The sequence below is a fragment of the Sorex araneus genome, chromosome 2 (assembly GCF_027595985.1).
Source record: "Sorex araneus isolate mSorAra2 chromosome 2, mSorAra2.pri, whole genome shotgun sequence".
NCBI classification, from domain to species: Eukaryota; Metazoa; Chordata; class Mammalia; order Eulipotyphla; family Soricidae; genus Sorex; species Sorex araneus.
Genome location: NC_073303.1, coordinates 211,010,369 through 211,031,558, shown reverse-complemented (window position 1 = coordinate 211,031,558; position 21,190 = coordinate 211,010,369). Strand labels below are relative to the sequence as shown.

The 21,190-nt window shown below is 37.8% G+C and overlaps 1 protein-coding gene across 1 annotated transcript in view; it reads right to left on the bottom strand.

Annotated features, from left to right (window-relative positions):
• Positions 1 to 21,190, bottom strand: part of UNC13C (unc-13 homolog C) — a 473,794-nt gene that overhangs the window by 110,057 nt on the left and 342,547 nt on the right. Inside the window, exons 19-21 of the mRNA XM_055126062.1 lie at positions 15,224 to 15,350; positions 12,138 to 12,234; positions 10,822 to 10,965 (exon numbers count right to left, since the gene is read on the bottom strand). Of these exons, the coding sequence (XP_054982037.1) occupies positions 10,822 to 10,965; positions 12,138 to 12,234; positions 15,224 to 15,350 (368 nt within the window). The remainder of the gene's footprint in view (positions 1 to 10,821; positions 10,966 to 12,137; positions 12,235 to 15,223; positions 15,351 to 21,190) is intronic.

The following is a 21,190-nucleotide window of genomic DNA, read 5'->3' as shown; positions in this document are numbered from 1 at the left end:
GTGGGAAAAGACCTCAAAATAGCTCTACGGCGAATCAGAGACCTAGGGGATGAGTTCAAGAGGAACAACATAAGAATCATTGGAGTACCAGAAGGACAGGGAGATAACCACAGTGAAAAAGCAACAGTTCAAGATATCAGTGCTGAGACATTCCCAGAGCTGGAGAAGGCAGGCATCCAGATCCAAGGAGCCCGAAGAGTACCAGCTAAAAGAGACCCTAATAAAAAGGGTCCAAGATATATCATAATCAGAATGACAGATACCGCTGATAGAGACACAATACTGAAACCAGCAAGGTCAAAGAAGGAAATCACATACAAAAGAGCACCCCTTAGATTTACAGCAGACTTATCAGAGGAAACCCTCCAAGTCTGAAGACAATGGTGGGATATAGTGAAAAGACTCAATGAAATGAATGCCTCACCAAGAATATTTTATCTGGCAAAACTTTCATTCAAACTCGAAGAAATGATACTCTATTTCATGGATAAACAACAGCTCTGGAACTTCATGAACTCAAAACCAACCTTAAAAGAAGGACTAAAAGGGCTATAGTAAGACAAGAAAAACCCTACAAGCACAACAAACCTCTACAGAAAAACCTCATAACAATAATCTCTCTCAATGTCAATGGTCTAAATGCACCAATTAAGAAACAAAGAGTGGGCTGGAGAGATAGCACAGCGGGTAGGGCGTTTGCCTTGCAGGCGGCCGACCCGGGTTCAAATCCCAGCATCCCATATGGTCCCCTGAGCACAGCCAGGGGTAATTCCTGAGTGCAGAGCCAGGAGTAACCCCTGTGCATCGCCAGGTGTGACCCAAAAAGCCAAAAAAAAAAAAAAAAAGAAACAAAGAGTGGCAAAATATTAAAAAACCCTGAATCCAATATTCTGCTGCCAACAAGAAACACGTTTGAACAGCTCAGAGAACACACAGACTCAAAGTCAAAGGATGAAAAACAATCTTTCACTGGAGTGGGGCGGCGCCAGCCCAATCTCCAAATGGTCCCGGCCGCCGGAAGTCACGCCCTCGACCCACCCTCGGCGCCATCTTGCCACATTCAACAGAGAAGAGGCCAGGCATTCTGGTGAGCAACGTGGCCAGAGAAATGCTCCGGACCTGAAACTGGGCCAGCAACACCAGGGATCCAGACGGAGGAGGTACAGCCAGCACACCTTCTCCAGATGGAGCCCTGGCGACACTGAGCAGCAAGTAACACGGCTCCGGCTTGCGGGACTGGGACACATCCGAACCGCGTGGCCGCTAATGCTAATGCAGTCCCTAATGCGGCTGCGCGACCTTTTCTAAAAACTGAAAACATACAATCTTTTAATGGAAAACCAATTATCAAATGCTTCTTTAGTAGGGCTGTCTTTCTTGGGGGGAAACTCCAACAACAATAGTGAGTTTTGTTTTGCAATATGGAATGTAATCAAGGTAAAGAGAAAATGAAGTGAAATTCATCAGTTATATAGTTGGGGGTGGGGGGCGGAGGCGGTGGTTATACTGGGGATTTTGGTGGTGGAATATGGGCACTCGTGAAGGGATGGTGTTTTAATATTGTATAACTGAGATATAAACCTGAGAACTTTGTAACTTTCCACATGGTGATAAAATAAAAATTAAAAAAAAAAACTGAAACATAAAAAAAAAAACAAAAACAATCTTTCAAGCAAACAACACCTTCAAAAAAACCAGGGTGGCCATTCTAGTATTTGACAACATAGATTTCAGGCTGAAAAGATTAGAAGTGACAGAGAAAGCAATTTTTTAATGATTAAGGGATTTGTACATCAGGAGGACATCACACTCCTAAACATATATGCACCCAATGAGTGGCCAGGAAAATACTTAAAACAACTGCTAATCGACTTCAAGGAGGACATTGGTAGCAAGACAATAGTAGTTGGAGGCTTCAACATTGCCCTATCACCTCTTGATAGATCAGCAAGACTAAAACTCACCAAGGAAGTACTGGCTTCGAAGGAAGAAATGGAAGAGAGAGGGCTAATAGATATATACAGGACTTTTCATCCCCCCACCCCCCAAAACTGAACACACATTCCTTTCCAGTGCTCATGGAATATTTTCCAACATAGACCATGTGCTGGGCCACAAAACATACCTAAATAGAATCAGGAAGATAGACATTGTATCAACTATCTTTTCAGACCATGACACACTGAAGATAGAAGACAATCACACACAGAAACAGATAATCTAATCAAATACCTGGAAATTAAACAGATCAATGTTGAACAATGAATGGATCAGAGAGGAAATCAAGGAAGAAATGTAAAAATTCCTGGAAACAAATGAGAATCCAGACACGAGCTACCAGAACTTGTGGGACACAGCTAAAGCAGTGTTAAGAGGAAAACTGATTCCTCCGCAAGCATTTATCACAAAGGAAGAAAGGGTGTACATAAGTAATTTGACATAACTGCTTAAGATCTTAGAAAATGACCAACAAAAGGAGCCCAAACCAGGCAGGAGGAAAGAAATAATAAAACTTAGCAGAAATTAGCGATATGAAAACCCAAAAAATAATTTGAAAGATCAATGAAACCAGAGCTGGTTCTTAGAGAAAATAAACAAGATTGATAAATCACTAGCAAGACTCACAGATAAAGAGAAAGAGAGAACCCTAAAAAACTGACTCAGAAATGAAAAGGGTACATCACAACAGAAACCAAAGAAATTTAAAAGATCACCAAAGATTACTTTGAAAGTCTGTATGGCATGAAACAAGAGAACTTAGAAGAAATGGATAAATTCCTGGATTCCTATAACCTCCTAAGTCTGAGCCAAGAAGATATGAAATACCTGAATAGACCTATCACTATGAAGGAAACTTAAACAGTAATCAAAGTTCTTTCCAAAATCAAAAGCCCAGGTCTTATATGGATTCACTAGTGAATTATTCCAAACATTTAAAGAGGACATTTGCCAGTCCTTTTCAAGCTTTTTCAGGAAACTGAAGAAACAGAAGCACTCCTAAACAGTTTCTATAAGGCACATATCACCCTAATACTCAAAGCATACAGAGACACCGCACACACACACACACACACAAATAGAAAATCACAGCCCAATATGCCTGATGTACATGGATTAGAAATCCTCAACAAAATATTAGCAAATAGAATCCAACAACTCATCAAAAAAGTCATACACCACGACCAAGTGTGATTCATCCAGGGGATGCAAGGATGATTTAGCATTCTAAAGTCGATCAACATAATCCATAATATCAATAAAAGAAAAGATAAAAACCATATGATCATATCAATAGATGAAGAAAAAGCATTTGATAAGATCCAGCACCTGTTTATGATGATAACTCTCAGCAAAATGGGAATTGAAGGAACTTTCCTCAATGTAGTCAAAACCATGCGCCACAAGCCCACAGCAAGCATTATTTTCAATTGGGAAAAAAATAAAAGCCTTCTCTCTGAGATCAGGGATAAGACAAGGATGCTCACTCTCACGACTTCTATTCAATATAGTACTGGAATTTCTTGCCATAGTAATTATGTAAGTAAAATATATTAAGGGCATCTAGATAGGGAAGGGGGAGACCAAGCTCTCACTATTTGCAGATGACATGATACTGTACATAGAGAACCCTAAAGTCTCTACCAAGAAGCTCCTAGGAACATTAGACTTGTATAGTAAAGTTGCAGGCTATAAAATCAATTCCCCAACATCCAAGGCTTTCCTATATCAAATAACGAGAGAGAAGAAAGTTATGTGAAAAAAAAACAATCCTGTTCATAATCACACCTCAGAAAATAAAGTACCTCGGAATCAGCTTACCTACGGAGGACTTGTACAAACAAAAGTACAAAACATGACTTCTAGAAACAAAAGATGACAGGAGGAAATGGAAACACATATCCTGCTCATAGATAATCACTGTCACTCTCATCCTGTTGCTCATCGATTTGCTCGAGCGGGCACCAGTAACATCTCCATTGTGAGGCTTGTTGTTACTGTTTTTGGCATATCGAATACACCACAGGTAGCTTGCCAGGCTCTGCCATGCGGGCGGGATACTCTTGGTAGCTTGCTGGGCTCTCCTCTCCCAGAGGGGCAGAGGGATCAAACCTGGTCTGCCAGTGTGCAAGGCAAACGCCCTACCCACTGTGCTATCGCTCATAGATTGAAAGAATTAACATTGCCATTTGACAATACTCCCCAAAGCATTATACAGATTCAATGTGATGAACATAATACTTATATCCTGTAAGGATACCCAGAACATTCTTCAAAGAAATTGATCAAACAAAGGAGAAATCTGAATGGCCAAAAGGCTCATGAAAAAATATGTTTTTCATCACTAAGGGAGATGCAAATTGAAACAATAGTGAGATATCATCTCACACCACAGAGACTGGCCCACATCCAAAAGAACAAAAACAACCGGTGTTGGCGTGGGTACAGAGAGAAAGGACTCTCCTTTATGCTGGTGGGAATGTCGACCTATCCAGCCTTTTTGGAAATCAATATAGATGTTTCTCAAAAAGCTAGAAATTGAGCAGCCATTTGACCCAGCAATACCACTTCTGGGAATATATCCCAGAAAAAAGTACAGTAGAAATGACATCTGCACTTGTATGTTTATTGCAGCACTATTTACAATAGCCAGAATTTGGGAAAAAACTCAAGTAACCGAGAGCAGATAACTGGTTGAAAAAATTTTGGTGTATCTACACAATGGAACACTATGTAGCTGTTAGAAAAGATGAAATCATAAAATTTGCATCTAAGTGGATTCACATGGAGAATAGCATGCTAAATGAAGTGAATCAGAAAGAGTGGGACAGACATACAATGACTGCACTCACTTGTAGAATATAAAGTAACACAATAGGAGACTAACACCTAAGAATAGAGATAGAGGCCAGGAGGATCTCTCTACAGCTTGGAAGCTGGTCTCACGTGCTGGGGGAAAAGGCAGCTGGGATAGAGAAGGGAACACTAAGTAAATGATGGTTGGAGGGCCCACTCGGGATGGGAGATGTGTGCTGAATGTAGGCTATGGACCAAGCATGATGGCTGCTTAGTATTACAGTATTAGTTATTACAAACCATAACACCCGGGAGAGAGAGTAAGAATGTGCCTATCACAGAGGCAGAGGGTGGGGAGGGGTGGGGGTGGCGGGAGGGATACTGGGAACACTGGTGTTGGAGAATGGGCACTAGAACATTGTATGACATATATAATCATGAAAGCTTGTAAGTCTAAAAAAAATTTTAAAAATCAAAAGCAGAAAAGAGCTCCAGATAAAATTCCAGTAGGATTATGACAGTGAAGAGAAGGCTTCTGTTACAGGATTAGACAAGATGACTAAAACATCCACTAGCCTAAGTCTACTGTGATTTGGCCTGAGATTGTTATTTTAATGAGTGGAACTTTCTTCCAGTATGCATTATGGTTTCCTAAGAACATGCTCATAATAGTAGTAGCTAACATTTAAATATGCATTAACACTAACAAATCATCCATCTAGGCTCTTAGTCTTTAGTTAGTGTGCTAAGAACTCTGTTTCACAATTCATGTTTTTAGTCATATTTTATTCATGATGTAATACAGGATTAGAGCAACAGACAAAAGAAGCGCTGTGTAGTAACTGTTATATAACATCAGAGCTATCATTTTTATGTTACATAACACTGCATTTTAATACATCCAAATACAAGCCAGACTACCCTAGAATGCATAGATGGAACCTAAGGAGTGAAAATAAATCTGCTCTCCAACTTACTAGAGTCAAAGCATAACGGAATAGATGAAAGTATCATTTAGGGAGTTAAAGATGTTCTATCCAAGCCACTTCTAGTTAACTGCTTATTTTGAATTAAACTTTTAGTTTGTGCATTGATTTGAATGATTAGTGAAATTAAGAGTCTGTACCCACAGGACTGTTGTAAAGAATAATCCAGGCTATATTTATAGAGAGAGTGATAGTTATGTAATGATGCTCAATTTGTTATCATCATTAAAATTAGTAGTGGTAGGGTTAGTTCCCTGGAGAAAAGGGGAATGAAGCAGTCTCATTTATCACTGTACTTCTGACTTAGAAAACAATCAGCTTCATTGCCAAGACACAGGAGTCACTGATTTATTTTATGTTTGTTTGCTTGCTTTGTTCTGGGGCCACAGCTGACCATGTCCCGAATTTATTCCCAGCTCTGTGCTCAGTAATCATGCCTTGGCAGAGCTCAGTGGACCCTAAGCAATGCTGGAATGAACTGAAGTCAGTCACATGCAAGATTGATTTGTTTTTAAGGAATATTGAAGATATCACTACTTCATATCTCTAGTTTAAAAATTAAATTGCTTTTACTTGCTAGTTCAGCCAACGGAATAGTCACCACCATTTTATTAGTCATCACACTTCCTGAATGAGCCTGCTATAAAATTTGGATAGCTGGTACCTCATTTAACCTTGCATATGCTCTAATGAGAAGAAAGCATCCCGTTGAGTTCAGTTTTAGAATGGCAAGTCTTCTGAAATACCTGCACATATAACTAATATGTCTGCTTTTCAAAAGTATATTTAAGCCAGTATTTCTCAGAAAGAGAATGTAATTACAGTATATTCTGGGTTGTGGACTACACCTAGCAGTTCTCAGGGCATATTCCTGGTTCCTGTGCTCAGGCATTACTCTTGGTGGGACTTGGGTTACCATATGAAGTGCTATGGATTAAGCCTGGGTCAGCCACACGAAAAGCAAGTGTCCGACCCACTGTACTGTTGCTCTGGCTCCATGATTTCAGTATATTTTTATACAAGATTCCAAACCTAAGAAGATTAGGGATTCTCAAGATCAATGGTAACATCAGATGCTATAAAACAAACACCAAAACCCCAAAGAATATTGGAAAGTAGTTAATTATATTTGCCACAAAGTTCCTTTTTTATTACTTTTAATCATTCTGATAAGATAGAATTTACTTTTCTCAGAAAATTGCAAATTTTGACTTTAGCCCAAAATGGTTTTCTTTGTTAGTGTATAATATTCTCAAAATCAATGGTAACATCAGATGCTACAAAACAAACACCAAAACCCCAAAGAATATTGGAAAGTAGTTAATTATATTTGCCACAAAGTTCCTTTTTTATTACTTTTAAATAATTCCAATAAGATAGAATTTACTTTTCTCAGAAAACTGCAAATTTCAATTTTAGCCCAAAATGGTTTTCTTTGTTAGTGTATATTATTCCCTTTTGATTATATTTGAGTAGTATTGCATCTTCATGGACTGATACTGTTGTACTTAATTGAAAATTCAGAACAAAATGCAACTAAGATCATATATTTCCACAGTAACACAGTGAGCTTAATTCTTTCTTATTGCTTCAGTGAATGCATTTCTCTAAGTGTAATTTTTTAAGATGACCTCTGCTGTGACCTTTCTTTATGACTCCCTCTAGTCCATTTGTTTAGATTCCCAGAAATCTCAGCAAGGACAGTGGAATGATTCAAATAAATCACTTATAGTGTTATCTTACAAAGTGGGAGATTTCTTTATTTTTTATGATTAAAATGTATCAAGACTGAAGTTCAAAATATGATATTTTGATAAATATCAAATTACTTATCAAATAACAATGCATTTTAGACTGATGGTTTATTATCTGCCCCCAATTTTTTACAGGCTCATGATATTCTATTAACATTCTAATATTTTAATTTTTCTTCAGGACTTTACAATTTGTTCTTCGACACTGATGGAGCCAAAGTTTCCTCTGCTTTCCATGACCAGTACGTGCTGTCCTCACTGGAACCTCACAGGCTAGTTTTCTTCATTCAGTAGAGTGAAAGGTACAAATAATTCATTACTGGCCAAACTCGAGGTAGGTTCTCAAGCCCAAGCTAGTCCCTACTCTTGGTCTATAATAATTTGAATAAAGCAATAGTATAGTTTCTACCAGCTCAAGAATGTCTACTTATTCCCTTGAAAGTGCTATAGAAGGCAAAGTGGAAACTAGTTCATACTAAAATCTTTCCCCCACTTAAGTGGCACATTACCGATAAAAATATGTATCCACCAATTAAACTAGTGTTATAATTTGCTTATCTTTGACAAAGCTCACTTACGTGGTCACACAAAGTGTACCTGAGCTGAAGACATATCTTTGTTATTGTTAAACCATGATATTTCTGTATTTACTTGTTGTCCAAGCACAAATTTTCCTACCAGAATAAATATCTGCCCTTCTACAAGAAGGCTTTCCTAATCCATCTGCCCGTCAAATAGGACCAATACAGCATCAGCCTTAAGTTTCCCTTTTGTGAAGGACTTAAATTTAGACATTTTGTGATAACGCAACTGAAACTCAAAGAATATTAGTATCACTGTAGCTCTGTCATCCTGTTGCTCATTGATTTGCTGGAGCGGGCACCGGTAACATCTCCATTGTGAGACTTGTTGTTACTGTTTTTGGCATATCGAATACACTACGGGTAGCTTGCCAGGCTCTGCCGTGGGGGGCGGGATACTCTCGGTAGCTTGCCAGGCTCTCCAAGAGGGGCAGAGGAATCAAACCCACGTCGGCCTCGAGCAAAGCGGATGCCCTACCCGCTGCACTATCGCTTATGTTAGTATATGTAATTAAAAGTAATAACATGGTTTACATATATATTCACTACATATAGAATTGGGTTCCATAACTTTGATATGTTGAAACCCTAATCTCCAATATCTCAGAAAGGAACTTATTAGGGTATAGGGTCTTTAAAGAGCTAATTTAGTTAAAGTAAGACAAGATATCAGAAAGAGATGAAGCACTCAGCAGGCTGAGTACATGCTATATATGCAGGTTACCCAGTTTAGGACCTGCCATTTCATGTTCCCTGAGCACTCTAAGGATTGACCCCCCAACCAGGAAGAGACAAGAATAGGCCCTTCAGATATGCCAGGAGTGGCCCTAAAATCAAAGCCTGAAATAAATAAATAAGATAAAAACATTCATGTTTGCTCTGATCAAACCTTACTGGTGTCCTTATAAGAAAAGGGCAAGTTGTATATACTTAGAAACATGCGAGATGGCGTGTACAATATGAAAGATCACGTGAAGACAGCCACCAGGTGGGACACTGCAGAGGAAACCATGCCTGGGCCCAGACTGACATCTGGTCTCAGACTTGTGTCTCCAGACAGTGAGAAATGGAAATTTTGAGGTCAGGTACTATGTATCCATGACAACATTCCTTAAAGTGGCTGGTGAAGTGAGGCTGTGAGGGCGAAGAGGCAATAGGTACCTGCATGAACAGTTGTGATCTCAGTCAACTCCCAACTCACAGAGCCAAAGTATTTCTTGAGTCACATTATAGCTGGCTGCCCTCAGTACTACATGTATCATGTCATTGTGCTCTAAATAATCACCAAGTGTTCCGTGTGTCTTCAATTATTCACAATATTCAGTGTGACATTCTCAACCTTGAAAGCACAGCACTTCTACTACTGTGGGTTTTTCTTCACTTTACAATTTCTCCCAGATGGTTGCTGGAAGGTTATTGCTTCTTCTGCTTTAGAAGCATCAAGCTTAGTTTACCTGCCTACTCTTTTCTGCTAGTTCTCATGGCTTTGGAAATTTTCCTACCCTCGCCTATCTAGGCTGATCCCTGCTTTTTCCAGAAATGGCTCTGTCTATTTAAGCTCTCTGCAGTTTCTGATCTATTCACTTTACTGTAGCTCCCCTGAGGACTAAGAAGATAATGGCCTTCTTCCTATCATCGTTCAAATAGTCCATGCATATCTGGTCTGATTATACAGAATAACTTTAAGGATTTGAAGAGTAGTGATTACAGCTCTTATTTTAAAAATTTTGTAAAAACGGGGCTGGAGCAATAGCTCAGGGGGAAGGGCCAACCCATGTTCGAGTGCCTTGCACGAGACCGACCCGTGTTCGATTCCCAGCATCCCATATGGTCCCCTGAGCACCGCCAGGAGTGATTCCTGAGTGCAGAGCCAGGAGTAACCCCTGCGCATCACCAGGTGTGACCCAAAAAGCAAAAAAAAAAAAAAAAAGCAGAAAAAAAAATTTAAAAACCTTTGTAAATAAGAAAGCCCTCTCCAATACCCCTTACATTCTAAGAAAAGGAAGGGAAATTAAGAGGAAAATGGTTGGTCAAGACTCATTAGTGAATGAATTAAACTGAATTAATAAAAAATATAGAAAACAGTTCAGACTCAGGTTTATTTCAGACTCAGTTTATTTAAATGGACTGATTCTGATTTGAGATTAGAATTCACTTCTCTCTCTTTTTTTTTTTTTTTGTTTGCTTTTTGGGTCACACCCGGCAATCCTCAGGGGTTACTCCTGGCTCCGCACTCAGGAATTACTCCTGGGAACCATATGGGATGCTGGAAATCAAACCTGGGGCGCTGCGTGCAAGGCAAAGGCCCTACCCATTTTACTACCCCTCCAGCCCCTAGAATTCACTTCTCATGATTCCAAGTTCAATATGTTTTATTGTATTACAGTGTCTGAGGAAAACATATTTATGATGTAAATATAAAATATCGGTTTTATTTTCAGCCTAAAAGCACCACTTCTCAAATGGAAATTATTTGCCCTCCTCTGGTATACATTTCAATAATATTAATGTGAATAGGTAGCTTTTAAGCAATTAAATTTCTATTTTAGAAACCGGAAGTGGGTGAACCTTATAGCTTAGAAACAGGAAGTCAAATGGAAAATTTTAAACTGAGCTCCTTATTATATAATTTAGAAATTAAAGTTGGTTAATGATGTCAGAGAAGACAAATATTACAAAACAATATTATCAGTCTACTTCACCTACCTTTGCAAATCTTCTCATTAAGTGAGATAATGCTTCTGGATTAGGGCATTCCAGTTTCTTAATTATTTCAAAGCTCTGATTAAGCTGAGCGAAGACATCAACCACAGAACAAGAGAAGAGGGCATGATCCGAAGTCTGTTGAAACTGAGGGGAGCAAACATAAAAGCATCCTGATGAAATCATGGAAGATATCGTGAAAAGCGTCTCCAAAGTGTCCCATAAAAAGCAGATTCTCCTCTCTCAAATTCTCCTCTCTCAATCTGTATTACCTTCATCATTCTAGATAATTAAAGCTTAAAATCATAAAAAGAAATTTAGAATGATTCATCTTCATTTTTAGGAAGTGTAGCAGAACCAACATGGTAGGGCAGGATGCTGTGACTTAGTTCCTTTGATGAATCCTGTTTCTTGTTACTCAAGGAAGTAGGATCATTTAACAATCCAGCTGTGTCTGAAGACTTCTGATTTCAGAGGAACTAGGGTGGTGTCTTTCTCTTTTAAAGTTAATTATTTACTTTTGTTTGTTATTTATCTTTATTGATGCATGATAATTAAAAATACTGAGATCAGTGTTTTATAGTTGGCATGTTGCTATAGCAATTCCTCCATGAGTGTGTCAAGATCCATTCACCTTGTCCCATTATTCCTTCCCATTTCCCTTATCACCCTTGAACTCTTGAGTTCATTGTCTGTCTCCTTAATCTCAGTAGCACTGTAGCACTGTCGTCCCCATTGTTCATCAATTTGCTTGATTGGGCACCAGTCACGTCCCCATTGTGAGACTTGTTGTTACTGTTTTTGGCATATGGAATACACCACGGGTAGCTTGCCAGGCTTTTCCGTGTGGGTGGGATACTCTCGATAGCTTGCCGGGCTCTCAGAGAGACAGAGGAATCGAACCCAGGTCTGCGGCGTGCAAGGCAAATGCCCTACCTGCTATGCTATCGCTCTAGCCCTAAATTTCCAGGACACCAGGAGAGTCCGCCTGAACCAGCTGAATTTACACATTCAGAACAAGTCAAGAATTAAGACTTAAGGCAAAAGGCAGATTGTGTTTGACATTTAAACAATTCTTTCAGCATCCTGCCACTCTTCCTTCAATGTTATATATAGATATTGGTTTATAATAAAGCACAAGTGAAACCTATGTAATGTCATAGTATAATTTTGCTACGATAAAAATTTTAAAATAATGTGTTCATTATATAATTAAGACAAATCTTAGTTAATAAAATGGACTTAACAATTGCTGATAGCTTATGAATGTGCAATATAAATAGATCTCGATGACAAGCAATAAAAGTAATTGAACTCACCCCATCTTTCTTGTCTCTTCCCAGTGCTCCATGAAGGAAGTCCATTGATACATCCTCATTTTCATCTAGCCATTGCATAACAAAAGGCTCAAACCACCTACAGTTGAATAAAGAGAAATAGTACAAATGCTGTCATGGTCCTGCAATTAATAGGACACTGCTCTTTTACTATAATGACAGAATTCCACAATTCCCCAAATCTCTTTCCTCTTTGCTTTTCCAATTCTACCTCTTTAGATGCTCTAACTTTGAGCTTATCACATATATATTCACTCTTTAACTGTCAACCTCTTTTTCTTGATTTCAAATGTTGCTTCAATGTTCTTAGTTTGTAATCTCCTCTCTATAGCTCAACCCTTTATGATTCAACATCCAGTCAAATGTCCTTTTCTATGCTTGCTATCATGCCATTCTCTCATTTCTTAATACTTTCCTCACATTTTGATGAGTCCATTTGTTATAACTGTTCCTGGTTATAACAAATGGCTTGTGACTGGTTGTAACAAGAGGTCTATCCAGAGATGGGTTTTATCAATGAGGTGACAGAGGGAGCAGTTAGCTTTCAAAGTTCTTATTTTCCAGGTTGCATATGCCTGACTGTGCTGCTTACACATTATTTTGGGTTGTGTGCTTACCTGGGGTAGCATGTTAGGTGGTGCTGCTTATTCTCTTGGGCAGGGACAGAGCACATTAAGTTGATGTCCCTGTGTCTGTGCCCTGGAGGGGCTCCTCTCCTTTTAGTCCTTTTTTTTTTTTTTAATTAGTGAATCAACGTGAGGTACAGTTACGAACTTATGAACATTCATGTTTGCATTTCAGTCATACAGTGATCGTTTACATCCCTCCACCAGTGCCCATTCTCCTCCACCAATGTTACCAGTATCCTTCCCACCACCCCCACCCCAGCCCCCACCACCCCACCCACCCTGCCTTGGCGGGAGGGCGTTCCCTTTTGTACTCTCTCCTTCCTTTTAGTTCTTGTGGCTGCTTACATTCTGGTTGCAGTGTTGAGTGCTTAGCGTACTGAATAACTCCAGGGACTAAATGTACAGCCCTAAAATGCTCTAATCCAGTGATAGCCTTTCGGTCTTGGCACTCACCTTTTCAATTCTGGTATTTTTGATAGCAGTTTCTTTTGGATCCTCTAGATGTCATTTCCCTCGAGTGTGTGTGTGTGTGTGTGTGTGTGTGTGTGTGTGTGTGTGTGTGTACTTTTCACTCTTGGCAGGGTATGGCAGACCATGTTGTGCCAGGGATTGAACCCACGTGGGCTGTGTACAGAGCAAGCACCCTATAAGCTGCACTTTCTTTCCGGACCCTACCTTATGTTTTGAGAATACAATTTGATTTCACTGCCACCGCTGTCGTTACTTTTTGAGTATCATAAAGCTTCTTAAAGTTATACTAGGGAAACGCACGATGTTAATTCCTACTTAACATTCTTTCTTATAAATAAAGAGGCTGATTTATTTGAGGATACATTTTATTTACAATTTTTAAATGCTTCTGGGTTACTTAGAAATAATATGTGATGTCTCTGTTTTAAATTTACATCACTGTTAAGGCACTTTTGATTTTAAATTGTTTCAAAAGTCAGCTTTTGACTTTGCAGTTTCTCCTAGTGTAAATTTTCTACCCTAGGGGCCAGAGCGAGAGTACAGCGGGCAGGGCATTTACCTTGTACATGGCCGACCTGGATTATATACCAGCATCCCATATGGTCTCTTGAGCACTGCTAGGAGTAACTCCTGAGTAACTCCTGGCAGAGCCAGGAATAATCCCCAAGCATTGCCTTGTGGAACCCAAAAAGCCAATAATTAAATAAATAAATATTCTGCTCTACTTTTATGGCCCTAACAACAAGTCTCACAATGGAGACATTACTGGTGCCCGCTCGGGCAAACGGAATGACAGTGCAGTGCTACAGTGCTAATTTTATGGCCCACATCATAATGATTTTCTTGTACTTTCTTTTGACTTAGTTTGCTATTAAAATTTTTCTTCTTAAGATTATATTATTGACTTCAGATGTTTTGTTTATATAGAATCAGAGCTATAAAGTTACATTTCCAATTTTAGCTGAAATTCAAGTTTCATTATCTCATATTTTATTATCATTTGAAAATGTTTTTGCATTTACAGTGATTTCTTTGATTATGACTCGGGAAATCTGAAAAGTGCTTGGTGTAATTTTCCTAGATTGTCATTTTCTTATTATCTTCTGTGAGTTAAAGTTTAGTTTGTTTGTGCATAGTTCTGAGGTGTTATTTAGCATATGTCTTTACTTTTGTCATCAGACTTGTTTTAAAATCTAAGAGCTAGGCAACTTTTATAAATAATACATAATGTGTATCTAATAACAGTGTTTTGTCATTTTAGTTATGAATTGTATATAGTATTCTTCATGTATATGTGTTTTAGGAATAATTGTGAAATCTTTTGGTGCTCTGAGTAATTTCTAACAATGCCAGGATTAACACATGGTGTCAAGGATCAAACCCAAGATTCCTACATGCATTGTTCTCCTTGGCCTCTAATTCACTATTACCTTATAGCACGTGGTATGTTGCCTAGCATATGGAAAACTTTCTTCAGAATAAATTGGAATCCTGATAAATATCAAATGCATAGTATTATACATTTGTAATTACAACTGTATTTGATAGACAAATGTTTATGTGAAAGTTACCTGTTAAAGAATGACTGTCTTTTTAGAAATTCAATTTTCTAAGATATGCTTTTAAGTTTGAATTTAAGGTATTATCTGATCAAGACCATTATATGATTTCTATCATATTCCCAGTAAATGTTTGAGTACTTTCACAGGAAATAACCTCATTGCATGAGCCATCTCATATGTTTCTTTTTCAGTTGAATATTCTAATAAGACACACTTGGAGGATGCAACATAATTCAGTTAAAGGTGGTTCTCAAAGATATGCAAATCACTGAATGTAAATTTTATAATGACAATGTCTGCATTCAAATGACTACTATGTGCACAGATTTTAAGGCCGCCTATATCAGGTGTACTTTTATGCAATCATGAATTGAGAACAAACTAAGGGGTGAAAATCACTACTTACAAGGAGTATTCAGGAACAGCATCCTTGAAGGCAGGAAGTTCTCGAACATATTCATTATAAAACCATTTCACTTTGAAATGCAAATTCATATAATCGGTGCTCTTGCATAATCGCTGTTTTTCATGTTCTATAACAGATAAAATCAAACATTTAATAAAGTTTAGTTTGCCAACAAACCCGCGGGTTCCAATTTACTTTGATTATAAGTATTTCAAAGAGGAACAAAATTGTGTATTATTTGAGGTAAAAGCACAATGAGTTGCAAAAGATACACGTGCAGTTTTACGAAAGGCAAAAGTAACTGTTGACATCTATTTGGTCATGTGTAATGCAAAGTAACAAGAATGTTCTAACATGCTTCCTAAATTAGGTGAGAATTTTGACAGTGAAATGGCGACTCTATGCTATTTTTTTTTATCTTTTACCAAACTTTGATATCTTGGCATTTGTTAGACTGATATAAACTGCCAGAAAGAATTCAGTTCCATGCAAGGTTAAAGCATGAATCAAACTAGGACACATAAGCAATGATTAATGCTGGGAATTGGAATAAACAGATTGCATTTCTGGCCTGAATATTTATACTTAAAATGTTCAAAGAGAGAAGAAATACATCTAACTTTCATGTCACATGATTTTTTCTTTGTTTTATTATGATCAACTAAACTAATTTTGCACCCGTGGACTGTTTTGCTACTTCTTAGGTAGGATTTCTGAATATATGGCATTTTTATTTAAATCAATAAATAGCTTAAACTTATTATTCTATTTTTGATATTAGACTGGTTAACAGAAATAAATAATAATATAACTCAACATATTACTTGTTTTTTCAATTATTATAGTTTTGGCCAAATCTGACAATAAGTAATTAACACTAATCTCTGTGCAGACTAAATATGCCTATCAGAGGCTTTAATTAAGGCCTGTGATGCACCTGTAAGTTTGACTTAAACAAAAAAAGTTTGTTTTATAGTAGAAACACCCTATACTTTACTCCATACCTAACATTCTAATTTCAATAACAATAAAAAAATCAGGCCATTCCTGCTTTCCACCTTTTCAAAAGCTGACAGAGGAGCTTGAATTGCAGTGATAACCACCTGCACAAACACAAACCCAAATAAAATGTTTTCAATTTAGCTAAACAATGATTAATTAATTGAAGCCAGTTTGTTGAGACCAAGAAAAAGAGAGACTGAGAATGAACAAAAACATGACATGTACACAATGGAAACAATAGAAATAAATATTTCTAGTATAAACTTAGCAAACAAAATTATAAACTCCTTGGTGTGTTGCTCCTTCTCCAAATTTATTTCATCCTTTTTCTTTTTTTCAATGTTGACTCTACCTCTACTTATCACCCTTCAGTTTTCTCCCTAAGGTGAAGCAATTATTTGATCATCTGAAAGGAACAAAGCTCAACAAAGGCTCTATTTACCATACATTCAATGCCTAAATCACTTTGGAAATCTTCTGTCACCCTGGGATTCCACACCTAGTGAGGCAGAGTGAACCAGAGAATTAAACATCTGCTCTGTGCCTTTCACCAGCTGCTCTTAGAATTAACCCCTCAAAACCCAGAGAAACACTGTGCACTTTCTTTTGTTCTACAACCTAGAAACAAAAGCGATTGTGTTCAAAGCTTTTGGATTGCCAACAAACTTAAGACAAGGAGATATTGCTTTGCAGTATGGAAAAGGACTTGAGGTATGAAAACATTGTATAGGTAAGAGGGAAAATTAATTAGACTACCAAGTTCTTTTACTGGGAAGTATATCCAGTAGATTATTTCATAATCATAAACAACTGGGATGCCTCTTCCCTTCCTTTTCCTTTCTTTCCCCTCTCTTCCCCTTCCCTCCTTTTCCTTGCCCTTCTCTCCACTCCCCTCTCCTCTCCACCCCATTCCTGCCTTTCTCCTCTATCTCATTATATTACAAAAAAAAAACATTTAATTAGTTTTCCAAACTAGAGTATATAATTTTGCATGAAATGTAATATTTTAATTTGACTGAGAAATATTCAAAGTTCTCAAAGAAATATAAAATAGAGAATGCAATAACACAACAAATGAATATTTTAGTACCAAAACAAAAATGCTTCATTAAAATTGTATAAGGAAAAAAGAATGGCAATTGGGAAGAATATTCTTATTTTCCTATCAAGGGTGTGTACCAGCATTTACTTGGAAAGGATAAATTTTCTTCGGAGAGTTATTGGTTAGGCAGGGGACTTTATGTGTAATTATGCATTGGTTTAGAAGACAAGGTTAGTCACAGTCAACCCATTATCATGACAGAAATAAATTTGCTGCCATCAGCCACCACAGTGACACTTTAGGCCTTAATTAATGACATCATAATACCATATACTACCCTATAGTTGGTAATATTCAATTTTACTATGATCGTCTTTAATATTTATTATTATTAATTTATTTTTAAAATTTATTGAATTACCGTGAGAGTTACAAGCTTTCATGTTTGGGTTACAAACACCCATCCCTCCACCAGTGCACATTTTCCACCACCAATATCCCCGGTATACCCCCCCTTTCCCACCCTCCCCCTGCCTCCATATTCCCCATACTCTCTCTCTACTTTTGGGCATTGTGGCTTGCAACATAGACACTGAGACGTCATCATATTTGGTCCTTTGTCTACTTTCAGCACACATCTCCCATCCCGACTGATTCCTCCAGACATCATTTTCTTAGTGATCCCTTCTCTATTCCATCTGCCGTCTCCCCTCCATTCATGAAACAGACTTCCAGCTTTGGGGCAATCCCCCTGGCCCTTGTATCTACTGTCCTTGGGTGTCAGCCTCCTGTAATGTTATTCTATACTCCACAAATGAGTGCAGTCCTTCTATGTCTGTCCCTCTCTTTCTGACTCATTTCACTTAACATGATACTCTCCATGTGTACCCATTTATAAGCAAATCTCATGACTTAATCTATCCTAACAGCTGCATACTATTCCACTGTGTAGATATACCAAGGTTTCTTTAGAAATTGAGCTTCCATATGACCTAGCAATACCACTTCTGGGAATATATCCAGAGGACTTAATATTTATTAGAGTGTTTTATAGTCTGTTGTTTATCTAAGAAATGGTTACATGGAAGTCTGGAAGAAACACCTGATCAAAGTCAGTATCAATGAGGAAATTAACATGCCCTTTCACTAAATATTGTGTACTCACAATCCTCAAACATATTATACAAAGACTTTGGTTCAACTTTTGTTCAAAATTAATATGTTTAGTTTCATGCCTCTTACGCATATGTCATCATATCACAACTACCATAAAACTACATTTCCCACGACTCCTAAAATACAGACATTTATGTTATGTCAATAAAAGTATAAATTAAAAGCATAAATATGTATGTCTCTTAGAAATATATTAATATTTAAAATTTATCAGAGAAAACTATAATTTATGGTGTATGATGATCATTGGATATTTTATACGCTAAGAATTCTGTCATATAACTAGAATTTAAAAAATTTAAAGAATGCTTTGAGTTTAGTTTTAGACAAATTCTACAGTTTTAATTTTTAATTTTAGACAAATTCAACACAGTATTCTTATTTCATAAAAAATGATTCTGATTTATTCTTATAATATCAGCACATTATTTGTGTGGTAAAGGAATAACACCCAGGGACTTAAACAAGGAAAACATATGCTCTGTCACTGAGCTACAATTCTGCCCAATATTAGCATGTCCTTAATATCCAGAAATTATTTAAATTTTAGACTGCTAAACTAAGCTACTGGACTAAGAGTGCAGAAACCCTAAATTAAAAAATGAGAAATACAGGGCCTGGAGCAATAGCACAGCGGGTAGGGCATTTGCCTTGCACACGGCCGACCCAGGTTCGATTCCCAGCATCCCATATGGCCCCCTGAGCACTGCCAGGGGTAATTCCTGAGTGCAGAGCCAGGAGTAAACCCTGTGCATCGCTGGGTGTGACCCAAAAAGAAAAAAAAAGAGAAATACAACTAAAACGTAGCATGCCAATAAAATGCAACGTGGTTCAATGTATTGCTTCCAGAGTAGAAAACACATAAACGAGATAACTTCACAATCATAAACTCTTATCATCAAATTGAGATAAATCGAAATCATATATTATTATAATCAAATTTCTTTCTCAATGATATGGTGCAATAACAACACCAAAAGAATTAACATTAACTTCTGCAATGTTTAAATAACTTCTGTAATGTTTAAAATTTCATGTAATAATAATCAATGAATTAATATTAATTTTTTAGAATAAGGAAGAAAAGCTGAAATCTCTCATGAGACATTTCTAATAATGAATTCTTAGCTCCACACTGGAATTAAGCAAGCAAAGTTAATAAGATATTGTATTTTTATTTTGTTTTGGGGGTCAGAGCTGGTGGTGGTCAGGGTTTACTTCTGGCTCAGGGATTTCTCCTGGTGGGGCTTGTGGGACGTAGGTTTTGCTGGGGATTGAACCTAGGTCAGACTCATACGAGACAAGATCTCTCCCCCTATACTGTTGCTTCAGTCCAAAATATTGCTTTATTGCATGTCCATTGAAATTGAGAAACAAGCAGTAAGCTAGAGTCCTTGAGAGAAATAATTAATTGCCCCGCTCATACTTATAACCAACCACCGCAGAATTTCAGAATAAATTTGTCTCCACCTTCATTAAAATCAGAGTTATGTGAGATCAGAAAACTTTATTCATAGGCTCTGACATGTCGGTTTTGAATCTGATGTTTTACAATGCGCAAAGCTAGGTGGGTTTCGAGTCTGCATTATTTCATTGTATTTTTTGGAACAATGATGCTTGCCTGTCTGAGCCATAGGGACACATAAGCAATATAAAAGTTAAGAACACAGTCTATATGATCAATTAGAGGAGGGGGCCCAGAGTGATAGCACAGCAGGTAGGGCATTTTGCCTTGCACACGGCTGACCCAGGTTTGATGCCCGGCATCTCGTAATGTCCCCGCCCCCCCGAAGTAATTCCTGAATGCAGAGACAGGAGTATTCCCCGAGTATTGTTGGGTGGGATTGAAAAAGTCTAAATAAATAAATAAATAAATAAACAAATAAATAAATAAATAAGAAAAAAAGGAAAACAAAAGAAGCTGGTGAAGGACATTTACCAGGAAGAAAAACATGTAGTGAGACCTAAAGATGCTACTAGAAATAACTGAGTTAGAGAAAAAGGGTATAAAAATTAAAAAAAAAAATGGAAGGTTCACTTCTCTTTTATTTTTATCCACCATTCTACTTATAGAAAACACTTATGTGAGAATGAGAAATGAGGACTAAAATGTAAATTTTTTTACTTGTAAGCACTATCTTTGTGCAGAGGTGCCTCAGAGTGGGGGGGGGGGCAGGTGACAACCCTCCCCACCCCAAGGGACCCAGCCGCAGCAGCCGACCTCCAATACCCAACCACTGCCACGCTCCAGGCTGCTTTCCACACGCTCGGGCTGAGCCTCATGCAGTAGTGAATATATTCTTGGGCCACACGACACATCATCATAAAGGGATATATCTCTCTCTATATATGCCTCTTGGAGAGCCCGGCAAGCTACCAAGAGTATCCCGCCCGCACGGAAGTGGATGGCAAGCTCCATGTGGTTTATTCTATATGCCAAATACAGTAACAATAACAGGTCTTATTCCCCTGACCCTGAAAAGAGCCTCCAATCGTTGGAAAACAATGAGTAAGAAGCGACTGCTAAAATCTCAGGGCTGGGATGAATGGAGACATTACTGGTGCCCCTTAAGTAAATCAACGAACAACGGGATGTCAGTGATACAGTATACAGTGATGCAATATAAATTACTGATCATCTACTACAAATAAGGTACCAATCTACATACTGAGGGTACAAGAGGAAAGAAAGTGTTCCCAAATTTTGAATTCAAAGTCTAATGAGAAGACTTCTGGTGCTGCTATGC